The sequence below is a fragment of the Helobdella robusta genome (genome assembly GCF_000326865.2).
Source record: "Helobdella robusta unplaced genomic scaffold HELROscaffold_52, whole genome shotgun sequence".
NCBI lineage: Eukaryota > Metazoa > Annelida > Clitellata > Rhynchobdellida > Glossiphoniidae > Helobdella > Helobdella robusta.
This window is the reverse complement of record NW_008705269.1, coordinates 864,336-879,503: the sequence shown is the minus strand read 5'-3', so window position 1 is coordinate 879,503 and position 15,168 is coordinate 864,336. Positions and strand designations below refer to the sequence as shown.

The following is a 15,168-nucleotide window of genomic DNA, read 5'->3' as shown; positions in this document are numbered from 1 at the left end:
AAAATATTTTTTGGCATTATTTCAGGATCCTTCATCACCGCTGAATTTGAACTGTCGATGCAGACTCTAAACATCGTTGATCTTGCTCATCTTTGTCCAAATTTTTTTCTAAAGACATTTCAGATTTTTTTATAACTGGATAACACGTTATGACGTTAATTCCAACAGATGTCAAGAATTCAACCACATCTCTCCGATGGCATTTACTAAGGTTGCTCATTGAGAACACAGATTTCTTAATTAAATTTTTGTCTGCTCTCAATTTACAATCTTCAATAACTTTTTTGCCAATAACTTTTGTTGTTTTTTTAGCTGTCTTGATGTTTGCCGTGTTTTCGTTGTTGTTGTTTGAAGTGGTTCCCACGTTGTTGTTGTTTGAAGTGGTTTCGCCGTTGTTGTTGGCCTCCAATGAGACGTTCAAACGTGGACGTTTGTTGTGCCGCTTCACCAACGTGAACGCTTCGTCCAGAGTGGGTGATGATACGACGTCCGCCCACAAAATTCTTGGCGCATTTTGATTAATTGGTGGCAACGGGTTATTTACATTGTTTGAGCTTACTGACTTAATGTTTACTTTTTTACTAACATTGTTTGCAACAAGAGAGTTAAGTTTATTTTTCACATTATCCAACTCGGTAGTATAAGACAAAAACATTTTGTTAATTTCAGCTTGTTGACTGAACAACATTTCTTTTATTTGTTTGTTAACAAAGTCGAAATTTATTTTCAGCCAGTTTTCCGTGTTTGATATTTTATTTATATCAGAACTGCAAAATAACGATATTTTATCCAACAAATTGTTATTTTTTATATACCTGAATAAAGTCAAGCACTCCAGAAGTTTCTCACGTTTTGAATTCTCGCGCGAGGGAAATTTTTCCATTTTTTCTAACTTTAGTGAGTCTGTTTACATTTTAATGTTTTTATTGCTAAAACGTTATCGTCATTAGTAAAAAATTCACTAGTATTATTGATAAATGATTCTTCCTCCAATAAACTTGAATTATTATTAACAAAATTAAGGAGCTCATTTATTTTGACCGGTCTCGACGCCATTTTTTTCAACATACATACAAACATACATACATACATACATACATACATACATACATACATACATACATACATACATACATACATACATACATACATACATACATACATACATACATACATACATACATACATACATACATACATACATACATACATACATACATACATACATACATACATACATACATACATACATACATACATACATACATACATACATACATACATACATACATACATACATACATACATACATACATACATACATACATACATACATACATACATACATACATACATACATACATACATACATACATACATACATACATTGTTCAAGCCCACCAGGGGCGGTCGCAGGATTAATCAAGCCAATTACGTTATCAAACAGTTGGCCGAATTCAGTTCGACCGAGGTCGAGATTATTGTGGCAAGCTTCAACACTGACCACAACACCAAACCGCGTAAGCACAATCCAAACAGTTGGATTAGTGCAGTTACTACTCGGATCGAACAGGGCAGTCTCTCGGCGGCCGTCAGACTTGCTTGTTTGCCCGTGGGCCAGGCGGAGAGCTCGCCTGAGACACTTGCTAAACTCAAAGCTATTCATCCCAGTACTCCATTGAACAGGCGAGCTTTCCCCGCGCAGGAGCCGTCTAATGGTCGCGTTTCACCAGCCCAGGTGTTGACGGCTTTGAAGTCGTTTAATAATGGTTCATCGGGAGGCCTTGATGGCTTGAGGCCTCAGCACATAAAGGATTTACTTTCCGGTCCGATGCCCACCGATGAATTGTTAAATAACCTCACCCGGTTTGTAAATTTGTTGTTATCTGGGGTCTGCCTTCCTGCGGTTAGCCGTTTCTTTTTGGAGGCCGTCTGGTGGCTTCAAACAAAAAAGTTGGAGGGATCAGACCCATCGCGGTGGGGAATTTCTGGAAGAGGCTGGCCAGTAAGTGCGCTCTGACGCTAGTGTTGGAACAGGTCAAAGCCAAACTCTATCCTATCCAATTGGGCGTCGGCATGAAGGGTGGTGCTGAGGTGCTTCAAGAACGCTTTCAACACCCTGAGAAGAGATTCAATGTTAGAGGCAGTTAAGCGGCACTGTCCTCAAATTTATAATTTTTGTCATTCCGCATATGGCCGAGTCTCTTCTCTTGGTTACGACGCCTGGGTGGTGGAATCGTGCGAGGGTATACAGCAAGGTGATCCTTTGGGACCGATGCTTTTTGTTCTAACCCTTCACCCACTGTTGACGAAGTCATCTTCGGCGTTTGTTTGTGGCTACCTGGACGATATCAGTTTGGCCGCAGAGGGTTACATCTTAGCGTACGACTTCCTGTCGCTGAGGGTCGGCGCTTATATCATTGGTCTTGAATTAAACACAAACAAGTGTGAACTACTTGTAAATGACACGTTTCAAATGCCACATGTGCTGGCTAATGTCCCCACAGTGCCCCATTCATCATTAAATTTTTTAGGCACTCCAATGATGGCCGGCGATCATCAGGACAAGTTTTTTAAAAAAAACTTTTTGAGCTAAGGTTTGCCTTCGAACGCGTCTCTCTTCTCCCGGTCCACGACGCGCTGAAAATTATCCGCGGCGCCCTCAGTTTGCCGAAATTGATGTATTTTTTGCGCACATCCAACTCTGTTAATGCGGCCATTTTGGGCGAATTCGAGGGTGCTCTGCGGGTGGCCCTCTCAGCCATTTGTAACGTCGATATTACTGACAAGGGTTGGTCTCAGGCTCAGCTGCCGGTACGATTTGGGGGACTGGGATTACTAAGCGTGGTTCAGCTTGCACCAATTGTTTACAAATCTTCTGCATCTGCCACGCTTGACCTACAGTCTGCCCTTCTTCGGCAATTTTGTAGCCTACACTGTACTCCACCGACTCCATTCCAACCAACAGACCTTTCCCAGGGCAACATTTTGGAGAAAGCATATAAACGCACATTCAAAGAGTTGCTTGCCTCAAGCCCTGACTCGGCAACCTCGGCTCGCTTGCTGGCAGTATCCAGCGAGGCGAGTTGTAGCTAGCTGAGATCTTTGCCCAATACGTCGGTGGGTATCAGATTGGATGACAAAACGGTCAGGACAGCCATTGGCTTCCGTCTGGCGTTGGCCGTTCAGAGTCAATACACATGCAGGTGCGGCACGGAGACGGATGAACTCGGCCATCATGGTCTTGTTTGTCGTTTGGGCGGAGGTCGCCAGCTGCGACATTCAGCTATAAACGATTTTGTGTGCCGGCTTTTCTTTAACGCTTCAATTCCGGTTTTAAAGGAACCGTCGGGCATTGCGGCGCATGATGGTAAGCGCCCTGACGGGTGTACCTTGATTCTTTGGAGAGCCGGCAGGTGCTTGGCGTGGGACGTTACCGTTCCGGGCACCTTTGCTGAGCGCTACGTGCAGCTTACTAGCAAAAAAAGCGGTTTGGCTGCAACCAGGGAATTTAGGGAAAATTTTTACATCCGGACATCCATCCTGACGACAATCATCAGTTATAAGCGGTGGGCCTAGTCTTTTGCTCAAAAGCACGCAAGGCAGCGTGGATGCAGTTTTATGTCATGCCCAGCATGAACGTGACACTTGGTGCTGGAATGCAGTGTACAAAATGCAATAGCTGAAAAGAAAGTTGCATACAAGCAATGGCAAAAATACTTTGGATCACTGACTGGCCGCAGCATGAAAATCGCAGAAATGCTCGAGCGTAGAAGGATTGACATCTGCTGCCTTCAGGAAACCCGATGGAAATCGAATGGTGTCTGTCGTGTCAACTCAGACAAAGAAAAATACAAACTATTCTGGAATGGTCAAAAGACGGCCAAAAATGGTGTTGGAATTTTTGTCAGAAAACCGCTAGCCCAAGAAGTACTGGATATTAAAAGGATTAATTCACGTCTCATGTGGATCAAGCTTTGCATAGAAAAGCAAACAATGATTATTTTTTCTGCATACGCACCACAGACAGGCGAATCAGAAGAGATGAAAAATGACTTCTGGACTGCATTCTCTGACACCATCTCAACAATATTAAAATCTTAAACAATCCTGATTGGAGGCGATCTCAATGGCCACGTTGGAGAGAAAACAGATGGTTTTGACAACGTACATGGCGGTTTTGGCTATGGAAAACGGAAATTCACGGGTTTTGTTTACTAAACACAAATTTTAGAAAGAGGTTGGAACATCTCATAACATACAAAAGTGGACGCAAATTGATTTCTTCGCTGTCAAGCAACCACACCGAAGGCTGTTCAAAAACGTCAAAATTATACCTGGCGAATCATGTGTCGCCCAACATAGACTCCTTGTGGCAGACCTGGTTGTCGAACTGTCAAAACATAAGTCTAAACAAATGCCTTGGAGAATCAAAACGTGGAAGCTGAAAAGCAATATTCAACGAGAAAAATTTCAACAGATTGTCGCCACACAGTTAGACCAACAATCGCAAGCCTGTACAGATTGGAGTACATACAAAACAGTTTTGATAAACGCTGCAACTACAGTTTGTGGGAAAACTGGTACAAAACGTCAGCATGAACGTGACACTTGGTGGTGGAATGACAGTGTACAAAATGCAATAGCTGAAAAGAAAGTTGCATACAAGCAATGGCAAAAATCAAAGTCTGTTGATGACCATAAAATTTTCCGTGAGAAGAACAACTATGCAAGACGTCAAGTTGCACTGGCTCGGACAGATCAGTGCAGGGAGTGGCTCACTAAAAGCAAAGATGAACAAATTAAATCTCTGTATCGTATAGCAAAACAATCAAAGCATACGAAAAAAGGCATAATTGGTGCCTCATGTATCAAAAATGACAAAAATGAGATGGTTCTTGAACAAGATGAGATCAAGCTACAGTGGAGAGAATACTTCAACCGTCTGTTAAACGAAACAAATCCCATCAATGTTAACTTTGACGCTCCACCCATCGAAGATCCGATTTCAGATATCACTGTAGAGGAGATTACAGAAGCTCTGAAAGCTATGAAGGATGGAAAAGCAGCAGGGCCCTCTGGACTCACAAATGACATTATCAAAGCATCTGGTACTGAAAGTATCCAAACGTTACTAATCTGGAGAAATTGCTCAATGCCGACTGAATGGAACTATAGCATGACAGTCCCGCCATACAAAAGCAAAGGTGATCCATTGAACTGTTCATCATATCGGGGTATACGTCTGTTAGAACACTCCCTGAAAATTGTCGAGATAATCATTGAGAGAAGATTAACGTCGTGCATCACAATCGGAAATTATCAATTTGGTTTCCTAGCGGGAAAATCAACAATTGATGCAATTCACATCTTTCGGCAACTGCAAAAGAAGTACCTCGCAAAGCATTAACAACTATCACACATTTTGTAGACCTTGAAAAAGCATTTGATCGAGGAGTTTCCCGTGAAGCAATCAGGTGGAGTCTACGTCGACAACTCATTCCAGAATATCTTGTTCGACTTGTGATGGAAATGTATACGAATACAAAGACTCTTGTCAGCACAACGGTTGGGAACAGAGATGCATTTGACATCGGCGTTGGAGTTCACCAAGACTCGATTCTCAGTCCACTATTATTTATAGCTGTGATGGAAGAAATCACAAAACCGATATGCACTGGTGACATTTGGAATCTAATATATGCTGATGATATCATTTTAACGGCCACGTCTGAGCAGAATGCAAATGCAGCACAGATGTATGAAGATTGGAACACCAGACTCGCCGATCATGGATTCAAAGTCAACATCAGCAAAACCAAAGCAATGAACATTGGTGAACCCATCCAATCCACAGCTACTGGACGATGGCCATGTTCAGTTTTTAAAGCTGGTGTTGGTAACAATTCAATCAAGTGTCAGCAGTGTAACCAGTGGTGTCACAAACGTTGTTCAAAAATAATTGGTACTTCCAATTTTGTTTGTCCTGCTTGCACCAATCCTTAACAACAAATTCGAAATAGCACTGTTTTTGGATTGTACTGGAACAGCTAATGCTGCCGTTCGAGCACGCATACGTGCAGCATGGAATAAATGGCATCTCCTTGCCTCTATAATGATGCGGCGTGACATCCCACTACCATTACGATCAAGACTTTATAAATGTGTGATACGTCCGGTGTTGTTATATGGTGCAGAAACATGGCCAATGACAACCAAACTGGAACAACAACTTCAACGAACCGACATGAAAATGCTCCGATGGATGCAACGAATTAGTCTGAAGGACCACATCAAATCTACCGAAATCCTGCGTCGTGCTGGTTTAGATGATATAAAGGACGAATGCCGGCAACACCGTCTGCGGTGCTTTGGTCATGTCAAACGAAGTGGAAACAGTGCCATGCCATGCAAAAAATTAAAAAAACAGATGAAAAAAATATCAAGAAAACGATTGAAGCCAACAAAGAGACATGGACCACATTTGTCAGAAAGAGTGTTGAAGTGTGACAAAGAGTGTGAAAGTGGTGCAAGAAAAAGTCAAAAGTGTCGAAGAGAAAGTGGAACTAAATGCAGAAGAAGGAAAACGAAAAGAACGCAAAAAAAATAATCATCGTCATCTATAAATTGGCAGAAAACAAAGCGTGAGAAGTAAAAGAGAAAAATACGGTCGACAGAAAATCTGTTATGTTTCTTTTAAATGAAGTGTTAAAGGTTCCATGCAAGAATACGGATGTAAAAAGTGTGTTCAGACTTGGAAAAATGAAAGAAGGAAAAAATGGAAAACCTCATTTACGGATACGGATGTAAAAAGTGTGTTCAGACTTGGAAAAATCAAAGAAGGAAAAAATGGAAAACCTCTTTTGATAGAATTTTTCGATAGAACACTGAATTATAGAGTTTTAGAAAATTTGTCAAAACTCCGAAATGCGGACGAAAATTTTAGAAGAATATCGGTGACGCACGATATGACAAAAACAGAAAGAGACCAATGTCGAAAGCTAGTGAAGGAGTCAAAAATTAAACAAAGCAAAGAAACATCGGGGGAATTATTTTCAAGGTGAAAGGTCTACCAGGAGGTATGAGAATTGTAAAGCTGAAAAAATATTAAATACAACTGGTAACAACGCAGAGAAAGCAACGATAAAAAAGAAAAAAACAAACCTGAAATATTGAAATTTTTCTGTGTAAATACAAGAAGTATTGTAAATATTGATAAAAGAACAGAACTGGAGTTATATATAGAGAATGAACAAACCGATATCATAGGTAGAACTGAATCATGGGCAAAAGAATCAATTCAAGATAGTGAGATAGAACTGAACGGATACGTAATGTTTAGAAAAAACAGGGAACACAGTAAAGATAAAGGACAGGGCGGGGGAGTGTTATTGTACATAAACGAAAAACTGACTGCTCTAGAAAGAAAAGACCTGAAAAACGACAAATTTAAAGATACCGTTTGGTGTGATATAAAGAACGAAACTGAAACACTGTGTGTAGGAGTATGCTACAGAGTACCAGATTCAACAAAAGAGAATGACAGCGGATTACGTGAACTGATCAGAAATCCCACAAAAGTGCCTTACGTAATAATGGAGATTTTAACCACCATATTGACTGGAATCGTAGAGAAGGCAAAAAGCTGGCAGACAAACTGTTTCTGGATTGCATAGACAAAAACTTCCTTATTCAGCATGTGATGGTGCCAACAAGAGGAGAAAATATATTAGATTTAATAATATCAACAGACGAGAACATAACAGAAGAAGTTAGGGTAGGAGAAGAATTTGGAACGAGCGATCATAGGATACTTAGATTCAACATAGTTTTAGAGCAGAAAAAGAAGTCGAGGCATATTCAAAGCGCTACAATTATTTCAAAGCAAACTACGACAAGGTCAGAAATAAAATCATAGAGATGAACTTGGCAGAGCGATTTAAAGATTTGGGAGTGCAAAATAAATGAAAAACCTTAGTGTCCTGTATGAATAAAGTTAGTGAAGAGACTATACCGACTATCCGGAGAAGCAAAAAAAGCTACCGGGGATAAATAAAAATGTACACAAAACTAGAAAATCAAAATTTAAAGCATGGAAAAAGATGCAGGAGTTAAGACAGAGATATCTCAGAAATGCTAACGATATCTCAAAGAGTGAGTTAGAAGCACCAAGGAAAAGATATATCAGAAAGAAAAATTTAGCAAAGGCAACAACCAGGAATACAATAAAGGAATATGAAGAAAAACTAAGTGAGAACATAAAAAAGACAGTAAAAGCTTTTTCAGTTACATGAGAAGCAAACAAAAAAGGAAAGATAAAGTGGGACCTCTGAAGACTGAACAAGGCAAGATTGTAACGGAAGAAGAAGAAATTGCTGAAATGCTCAATAACTACTTTAGATCGGTGTTGACAAAAGAAAATACAAATAACATAACGGAGCCAAAAAATTGTTTGGGGGAAGCCAAGAAAGGATGCGTACAAGTGTTTACATAACAGAAGAGATGGTTGTCGAAATACTAGGCAGTCTCAAAGAGAATAAAACTTCAGGAATAGATGAGTTGCACGCAAAATATTTAAAGAAAATAAGACATGTAGGAGCCACACTTTGCGAAATATCATATTTAATAACTCTTTAATATCAGGAAATATACCAAGGGATTGGAGAGAAGCTATCGTCACGCCATTGTTCAAAAAAGGACGTAGAAGCGAAACTAGTAACTACAGACTAGTTAGTTTAACTTGCATTATATGTAAAGTATTAAAAAAATTGTCAACAGGAGTATAGTCGAGCACTTAAATTCTAATTGCATAATCAATGATAGCCAACATGATTTTATGAAGGGACGATCCTGTCTATCTAACCGATTGGATTTTTTTGAAGATGTTTATGTTAACCTAGATCAGGATAACTCAATAGACGTAATAAATTTAGATTTGCAAAAGCATTTGATAAGGTGCCTCATAAAAGGTTATCCAAGGCATTTGGGGTAGAAAGAAATCTGCTCCAATGGATAAAAAATTGGCTGAAAGATAGGAGACAACAAGTACGGATAAAAGGAATAAACTTGAAGTGGATAGACGTAACAAGTGCCGCTATTATTTGTGATATACATTAACGACATCGACGAAGGAATAGTCTCTAAGATTTCAAAGTTTGCAGATGATACCAAATTATGTGCGAAAGTCAACAACGATGAAGATGCGGAAATATTGCAAAAAGACCTAGCAAGACTGTACTAATGGTCTAAGGACTGGCAAATGCTTTTCAACGTTGACATATAGGCACTCATGCACTTAGGAAGGAAGAACGCTGGTATGAATTTAAAATTGGTGAAAGAGAACTACGATCGACAGAGGAAGAAAGGGATCACGAACAAAGAAACAACACCATACTCGAGATTTTTCAGGCCAATAAACAGTGATAAACTACGAGGACACAGATTTAAGATTTTCAAAAATTCGGATGGAAAAATAAAGAGCAGATTTTTCAACAGTAGAGTGGTTAACGCCTGGAACGAGCTAAGCGATGGTGCAGTCTCTGTGAATTCACTCAACAGCTTCAAAGCCAAACTCGGACAGATAGTATATTCAGAGATCTAATTATTAGTGGTTCTTACACAGACTATAATCTTCTGAACCACTTTAAACCCCGTTAATAATAATAAATAAATTTATAGTACAAATCAAATTTTTAAAAGCATCATCAACATTTGACTAATCATAAACTGATTTCCTGGTTAATGACTCGTATTTCTCGTATTTACTCGTATTAGATTCGTATTTACAGCTAACCAATCTTTCCTTGTTAAAAACGGTTGAATTTTTAAACCATTTTTCGATTGCTTTGTATTAATGTCCTCACACACAAATTATTATTGGCAAGTGATCTGATATATCTGAATATATAATTTCTGAAAATGGATTAAATTGTTCTGTGAAAATATCTATAAGCGTGGAAGAATGATCAGATATCCTTATAGCATTAGTTATTTATGGCATAAAGTCAAAGAATACATACTATTTGAAAAAAACTGAGCGAAATTTGTATTGTCATGGGCTAGAGATTTATATTGAAGTCTCCAGTTATATAAATTGATTTGTTGTTTAAATCTTTATTTGTATTAATTAAATTAACCAACTGGTCGGCAAAAGAGAATGCATCATAAACAGGATGTTTGTAAATGACAATGATAATAACATTAAAATTTCAACGGCCATACTTTCAGCATTTATACTTTTAACATTAAGATCATTTCTTATAAAAAAAAATTTGACTTGTTTTTGATGAGCATTCCGACTCCACCTCAAATTTAATCACTTCTGTTTTAAAAATAAATTTTTAATTTGAATTACTGTTGGGGAATCATCTTTGAGCCATGTTTCAGTTAAAACTATAATTTCAAAATTAATATTGCATTCATTAATATGAAGTTTTAAGTCATCTGTTTTATTGAATGTGCTCCGGACATTTTAATGCATTAGTGAACATTTTTTTGATTTCAAAAAGTTTAACTCATTGGAATAATAATATCTACTGGCAAATGGAAGTCGATTAAAATAATTAAAATTTTGTATATTGTCATCAGTATAAATTTGAAATGCGGTAGAAGTTGCGCTTTCAACTTTTGTTTTATTACCATCATTTGATGACCTGAAAACAGGAGTGCATGAAACTGGGATAATCCCATTTAATATCAACACCTCGTTTACATCGTTTTTGGAGCATTCAGCAAAATTTCCGATGTTTAATTGAAACCTAAGTGTTTTATTCACTATAAGCTTAACTGTTTCAGTTTTTGCCTAAAATTTTATGATGTTTAACTTTTTAAGTCCATCAACGTTTTTTTCGACTGTTTCCGTGCTACTTTCGTTGTTTTTGAGGTTTTTGCTTTTTTCTATTTAAAACTGTCGCAAACGACTCGGAAAACGTAGGAAAATATTTATACCACAAGTTGAGTCTATCCTTGTTGTCTTCAAATTTATTTCTTGCAAGCAATTAGTGATTGTGTATTTTCAAAAAAAGATTTTGTGAGAAATGTAATGCATTGCACGCCACTGATTTTTGAGCATTGATAACACGTTCTTTAGTTAAAAATATTATAAATACCAGATGTCTTTGTTGTAATAATGATAATGCGCCTATAATCACATATAACATTATCACAAAATTTATTACACTGATAATGGTAAAGGTTACCGAAAAAAGCTTTTAGGTAAAGGTATATATGAAAAATGCAGTTTAAAATAATTAGAAATTTTTTTATTAATTTGAATCAATTAAATAATATCGATAAAATAATGGTTCGAAAAATTGAAAAACTTAGTTACAAACTCAACAATGCGGAAAATGCGGTGATATTTCTTAAATAATAATAATAATGTCATTTTATATAGCGCCATGGCAAGCAACTGAGGCGCATTATCATTATTACAACAAAGACACAGTGCATAAATGCGCGTGAATCAACCTTGTGAATCAACAATGGCACCTTAGCCATTACACCATCGCGCCGCCCATCAAATAAATATAAATATATATATATATACACACACACATATATATATATATATATATATATTATTTATTATTAATGAAACATTTATAAGCGCTAATTAAAATCAAAAAGTTCTCAAAAGCGCTATCTATAATCAAACAAAGTCAAAAAGAAAAAAAATACAGTCAATGGCGGTAGTAACAAACAAATAAATATTCACTTAACAACAAAATCAAAGCGAAAATAAGTAAGTTTTAAGTTTTTTTTTAAAATCATCAAGTTTCAAATCTTTAGTTCTAAAAGATCTCGGTAAGCTGTTCCAAACCATTGGTCCAGACACTGCAAAATCTCTTGATGCTATCTGCAGATTGACATCAGGTACAACCAGCAAAATGCCATCATCTGATCTAAGGTTCATACCACTCATCATGATAGACTTTTCCTTTATTTTATCTATCAAATAACTTGGTAACAAGCCATGCACTGTTTTATACATTAAAATACATATTTTACATTTAATTCTTTTCTTTATAGTAAGCCAATGAAGGCTTTTAAGAATTGGAGTAACATGGTATATATATATATATATATATATATATATATATATATATATATATATATATATAAACTCACACAAACACACACACAGATTAATATATTATTTGCATGCAGACCAACATGCAAACAAACGAACACACATGTAGATCAGGTTCATAGACCAGATTCACTAACAAACATTGTGCTTACGCACACGCACTAACCCTTAAAGGATAACAAAAATAAGAACAAATTACGAAAAACACGGTAAAATTTACAAAATCTATAGACAACGTAGGACAAAGACAAAGAAAAAAAAAGAGAAAGAGAGAGAGAAAAATAGCAAGAGACCAGTGTAACTGTTTAACTAATTAACGTCGTCGATCTGGAACCCCTGTCTACTTACAAAGTGGACTCAGTCTATATATCTATCAACTCTTTTGTCTACTATTGCTTTCTTTTTTCATTTACTTTTTCATTTTTTATTTAAATTTTGTAATTAGCCTTAACTATTTTATTGTCTTTTTCCTCACCGTCTTTAAGGACATAATTTTTGCACTGTGTCAATCTAGTTTAATGTGAAAGAAAAAGGGGGAGATTTAAAAAAAAGTAAAAATAATCAAAATAATAAAAAAATTTAAATATTAAAAAACTTCAAAAAATCCGGAGACCACTAAAAAGTTGGTTAAGAAAACCAACATGTTGAAAAATGCTGTCCATAAGAAAAAGTTTTATAAGAAGGAGTTGCATCAAGTGAATGTAAATGTTACTCAAGAAAAAGTGGATTCCACTGAATGAAAATGTTACTTAAGAAGAAGAAAAACTGAATAAAAATCAAAAGTGGATCATTATATAAAAAATCGTCAAATGATTTTAATGCAAAAATATTAACAGTAAAAGTACGGTGCGAAAAAATTGAAGACAATAATAAAAAAGAGATAAAAAATTATACCACCGAAAATAAAAATAAATGAACCAAAGAAGGAGATACATGCCTGTTAGGATGTAGATGTATTTAAGAATACAGAAAGATAGAAAGATATACTTAAAAGCAATGAGAGAGAACGAGAAAGAAAGACAGAGTGAATATATGGAAGAGTTGGAAAAAAGCAAAAGAAAAAAAATAGACAAAAGAAAGAAAAAATGGAAAAAAATTAGATAGAAAAATGAAAAAATAAAAATTATAAAACAGTACTATGACAAAAAATGAGAAACATGGAGGAAAGAAAAAAAGAAAGCGGGAACGATAGACATGAAAAATTTGATAAATAAAATCTAAAACGAAGGAGTGGAAGACCAAGAAAAAGAAATAGAGACAACAAAATTGTAAGAAAACAAGGAAAGTAAATAAAAAAAAGTAGAAAAAGTGAGAACAAAAGTGAGAGTAGAGTTTTGCTACTAATTACCGATCTCAATGGGTCGGACAGTCGTAAATCCGATCTTGTATCGATGGCCATTTAACCGATGCTGTAACCGCTATCCATGATGGTGACGATGATGATGATGAGGAGCATGGTGATGATAATGATGATGATGATGATGACGACCAGGATGATTAATTTGGTATTAACTTTTTTTTACTTGATTTCAATTAAATAGTGCATTTTTTATGTCATTAATATCTGAAAATCCTACAAATAACTATCATAATCACTTAAATCATTATCATCACAATCATCATCCTCACAATCATCATCATCACAGAACAGACAAACAACCATGCAGAGTGTAACATGAAACAACACCTTACGTGCGTTCAACAAGTTCTAGGTTTGTATGTTTGTTTGTGTGTATGTATGTGTGTATCGTCTCGGTTATTATGTTTGTATAGATGTATGTATGTACGTACGTATGCAGGTATGTATGTACGTATTCATGTATGTTTTTATTCTTTTCGAAGTAGGAAAATACATTTACGTATTCCCGGGTCACAGCCCTTGCATATGTCGGACTCGAATAAATCCTGGACCGACCAAAAATCTTCTCTTAACATCTGGCCCCTGTTTTCCCGTTGACCCAACGTTAGGCATTACTATACGAGAAGGGGATCATAGCTAATTGCTTTTCCTCAAGTTAATTTTTACCTTTTAAAATTTTTCTATTTTTCAGCTTTTTTTGCTTTTTATTTTTCTATCGTACGTAGATTTCGGAGAACCTCAGACGAAAATTATTCAATCGCATTTCAAGCAATTTTAGATGTGATCATTGTTTTTACTATGTTTTCTGGCCAGAGAAATCCAAGGCCAGTTAAATTCCTGCAAAAATCAATTACAGTGTCATCAATTTTAACCGAATTTAAGTCAGACTGTGACAGTCTTTGCCACGTACCAACGGGGTTGTTTTGGACTTATTCATTCAAATGCCATTTTGGTCCATCCAAACATCAATCTTAGAGAGACAGTTAACGAGTCTGTGTATGTATGTATGTATGTATGTATGTATGTATGTATGTATGTATGTATGTATGTATGTATGTATGTATGTATGTATGTACGTATATGTATGTATAGACACAGTGTATATATATATGTATATATATATATAGACACAGTGTATATATATATGTATATATATATATACATGTATATATATATATATATATTTAGGAACGAGGTTTTCATTAATACATATTTTGTTAAATTTATTTGCCCATTTTGCATTTATCAACTTTTTTATTATGGACTCAACACAGCGTAGTTTTTGACATTCATATTTATTGTGAAATTGTGACATATTAGAAGCTGACAACGTTGTTTCAGCTAGGTAGCCATCATCAGAGCCTAAAACCAATGAAATATAAGAAATTTAATTAAAATAAATGAGAATTAAACGAATTATGTAAATTATTTGGCGGACATGACAGATAAGATATTAAAAATAAAATTGGAATTGAAAGTGAAGTTAGAATAGTACCTTGCGAAGGATGTAACCTAAAAGATAAATTTAATACTAAAACATGAAATTAAAAAAAAAGTTACTTATTAATAAAAGGGTAAAATAAATGAAATAAACTGGAAAATTGGAAGAATAGGAAATAAACAATACGTGTGTGATGAATGTGGTGTAATCACTAGTATAAAATATTATGGAACGCTAAGTATATTCTACACAAATTAAATGCATAACTAAAATTAT

At 35.9% G+C, this 15,168-nt stretch overlaps 2 protein-coding genes across 2 annotated transcripts; one reads left to right on the top strand and one right to left on the bottom strand.

Annotated features, from left to right (window-relative positions):
• Positions 1 to 34: 34 nt before the first annotated feature.
• HELRODRAFT_179142 (hypothetical protein) lies at positions 35 to 2,765 on the bottom strand (the record flags this gene model as incomplete). Its single annotated transcript, XM_009027985.1, has 3 exons — positions 35 to 903; positions 1,387 to 1,712; positions 2,704 to 2,765. 3 exons carry the CDS (start codon positions 2,763 to 2,765, stop codon positions 35 to 37), a joined length of 1,257 nt encoding a protein of 418 aa, XP_009026233.1.
• Positions 2,766 to 6,719: 3,954 nt separating this feature from the next.
• On the top strand, positions 6,720 to 7,676 carry HELRODRAFT_179141 (hypothetical protein; the record flags this gene model as incomplete). The annotated part of the gene is made up of 2 exons (XM_009027984.1): positions 6,720 to 7,060; positions 7,133 to 7,676. 2 exons carry the CDS (start codon positions 6,720 to 6,722, stop codon positions 7,674 to 7,676), a joined length of 885 nt encoding a protein of 294 aa, XP_009026232.1.
• Positions 7,677 to 15,168: the final 7,492 nt, after the last annotated feature.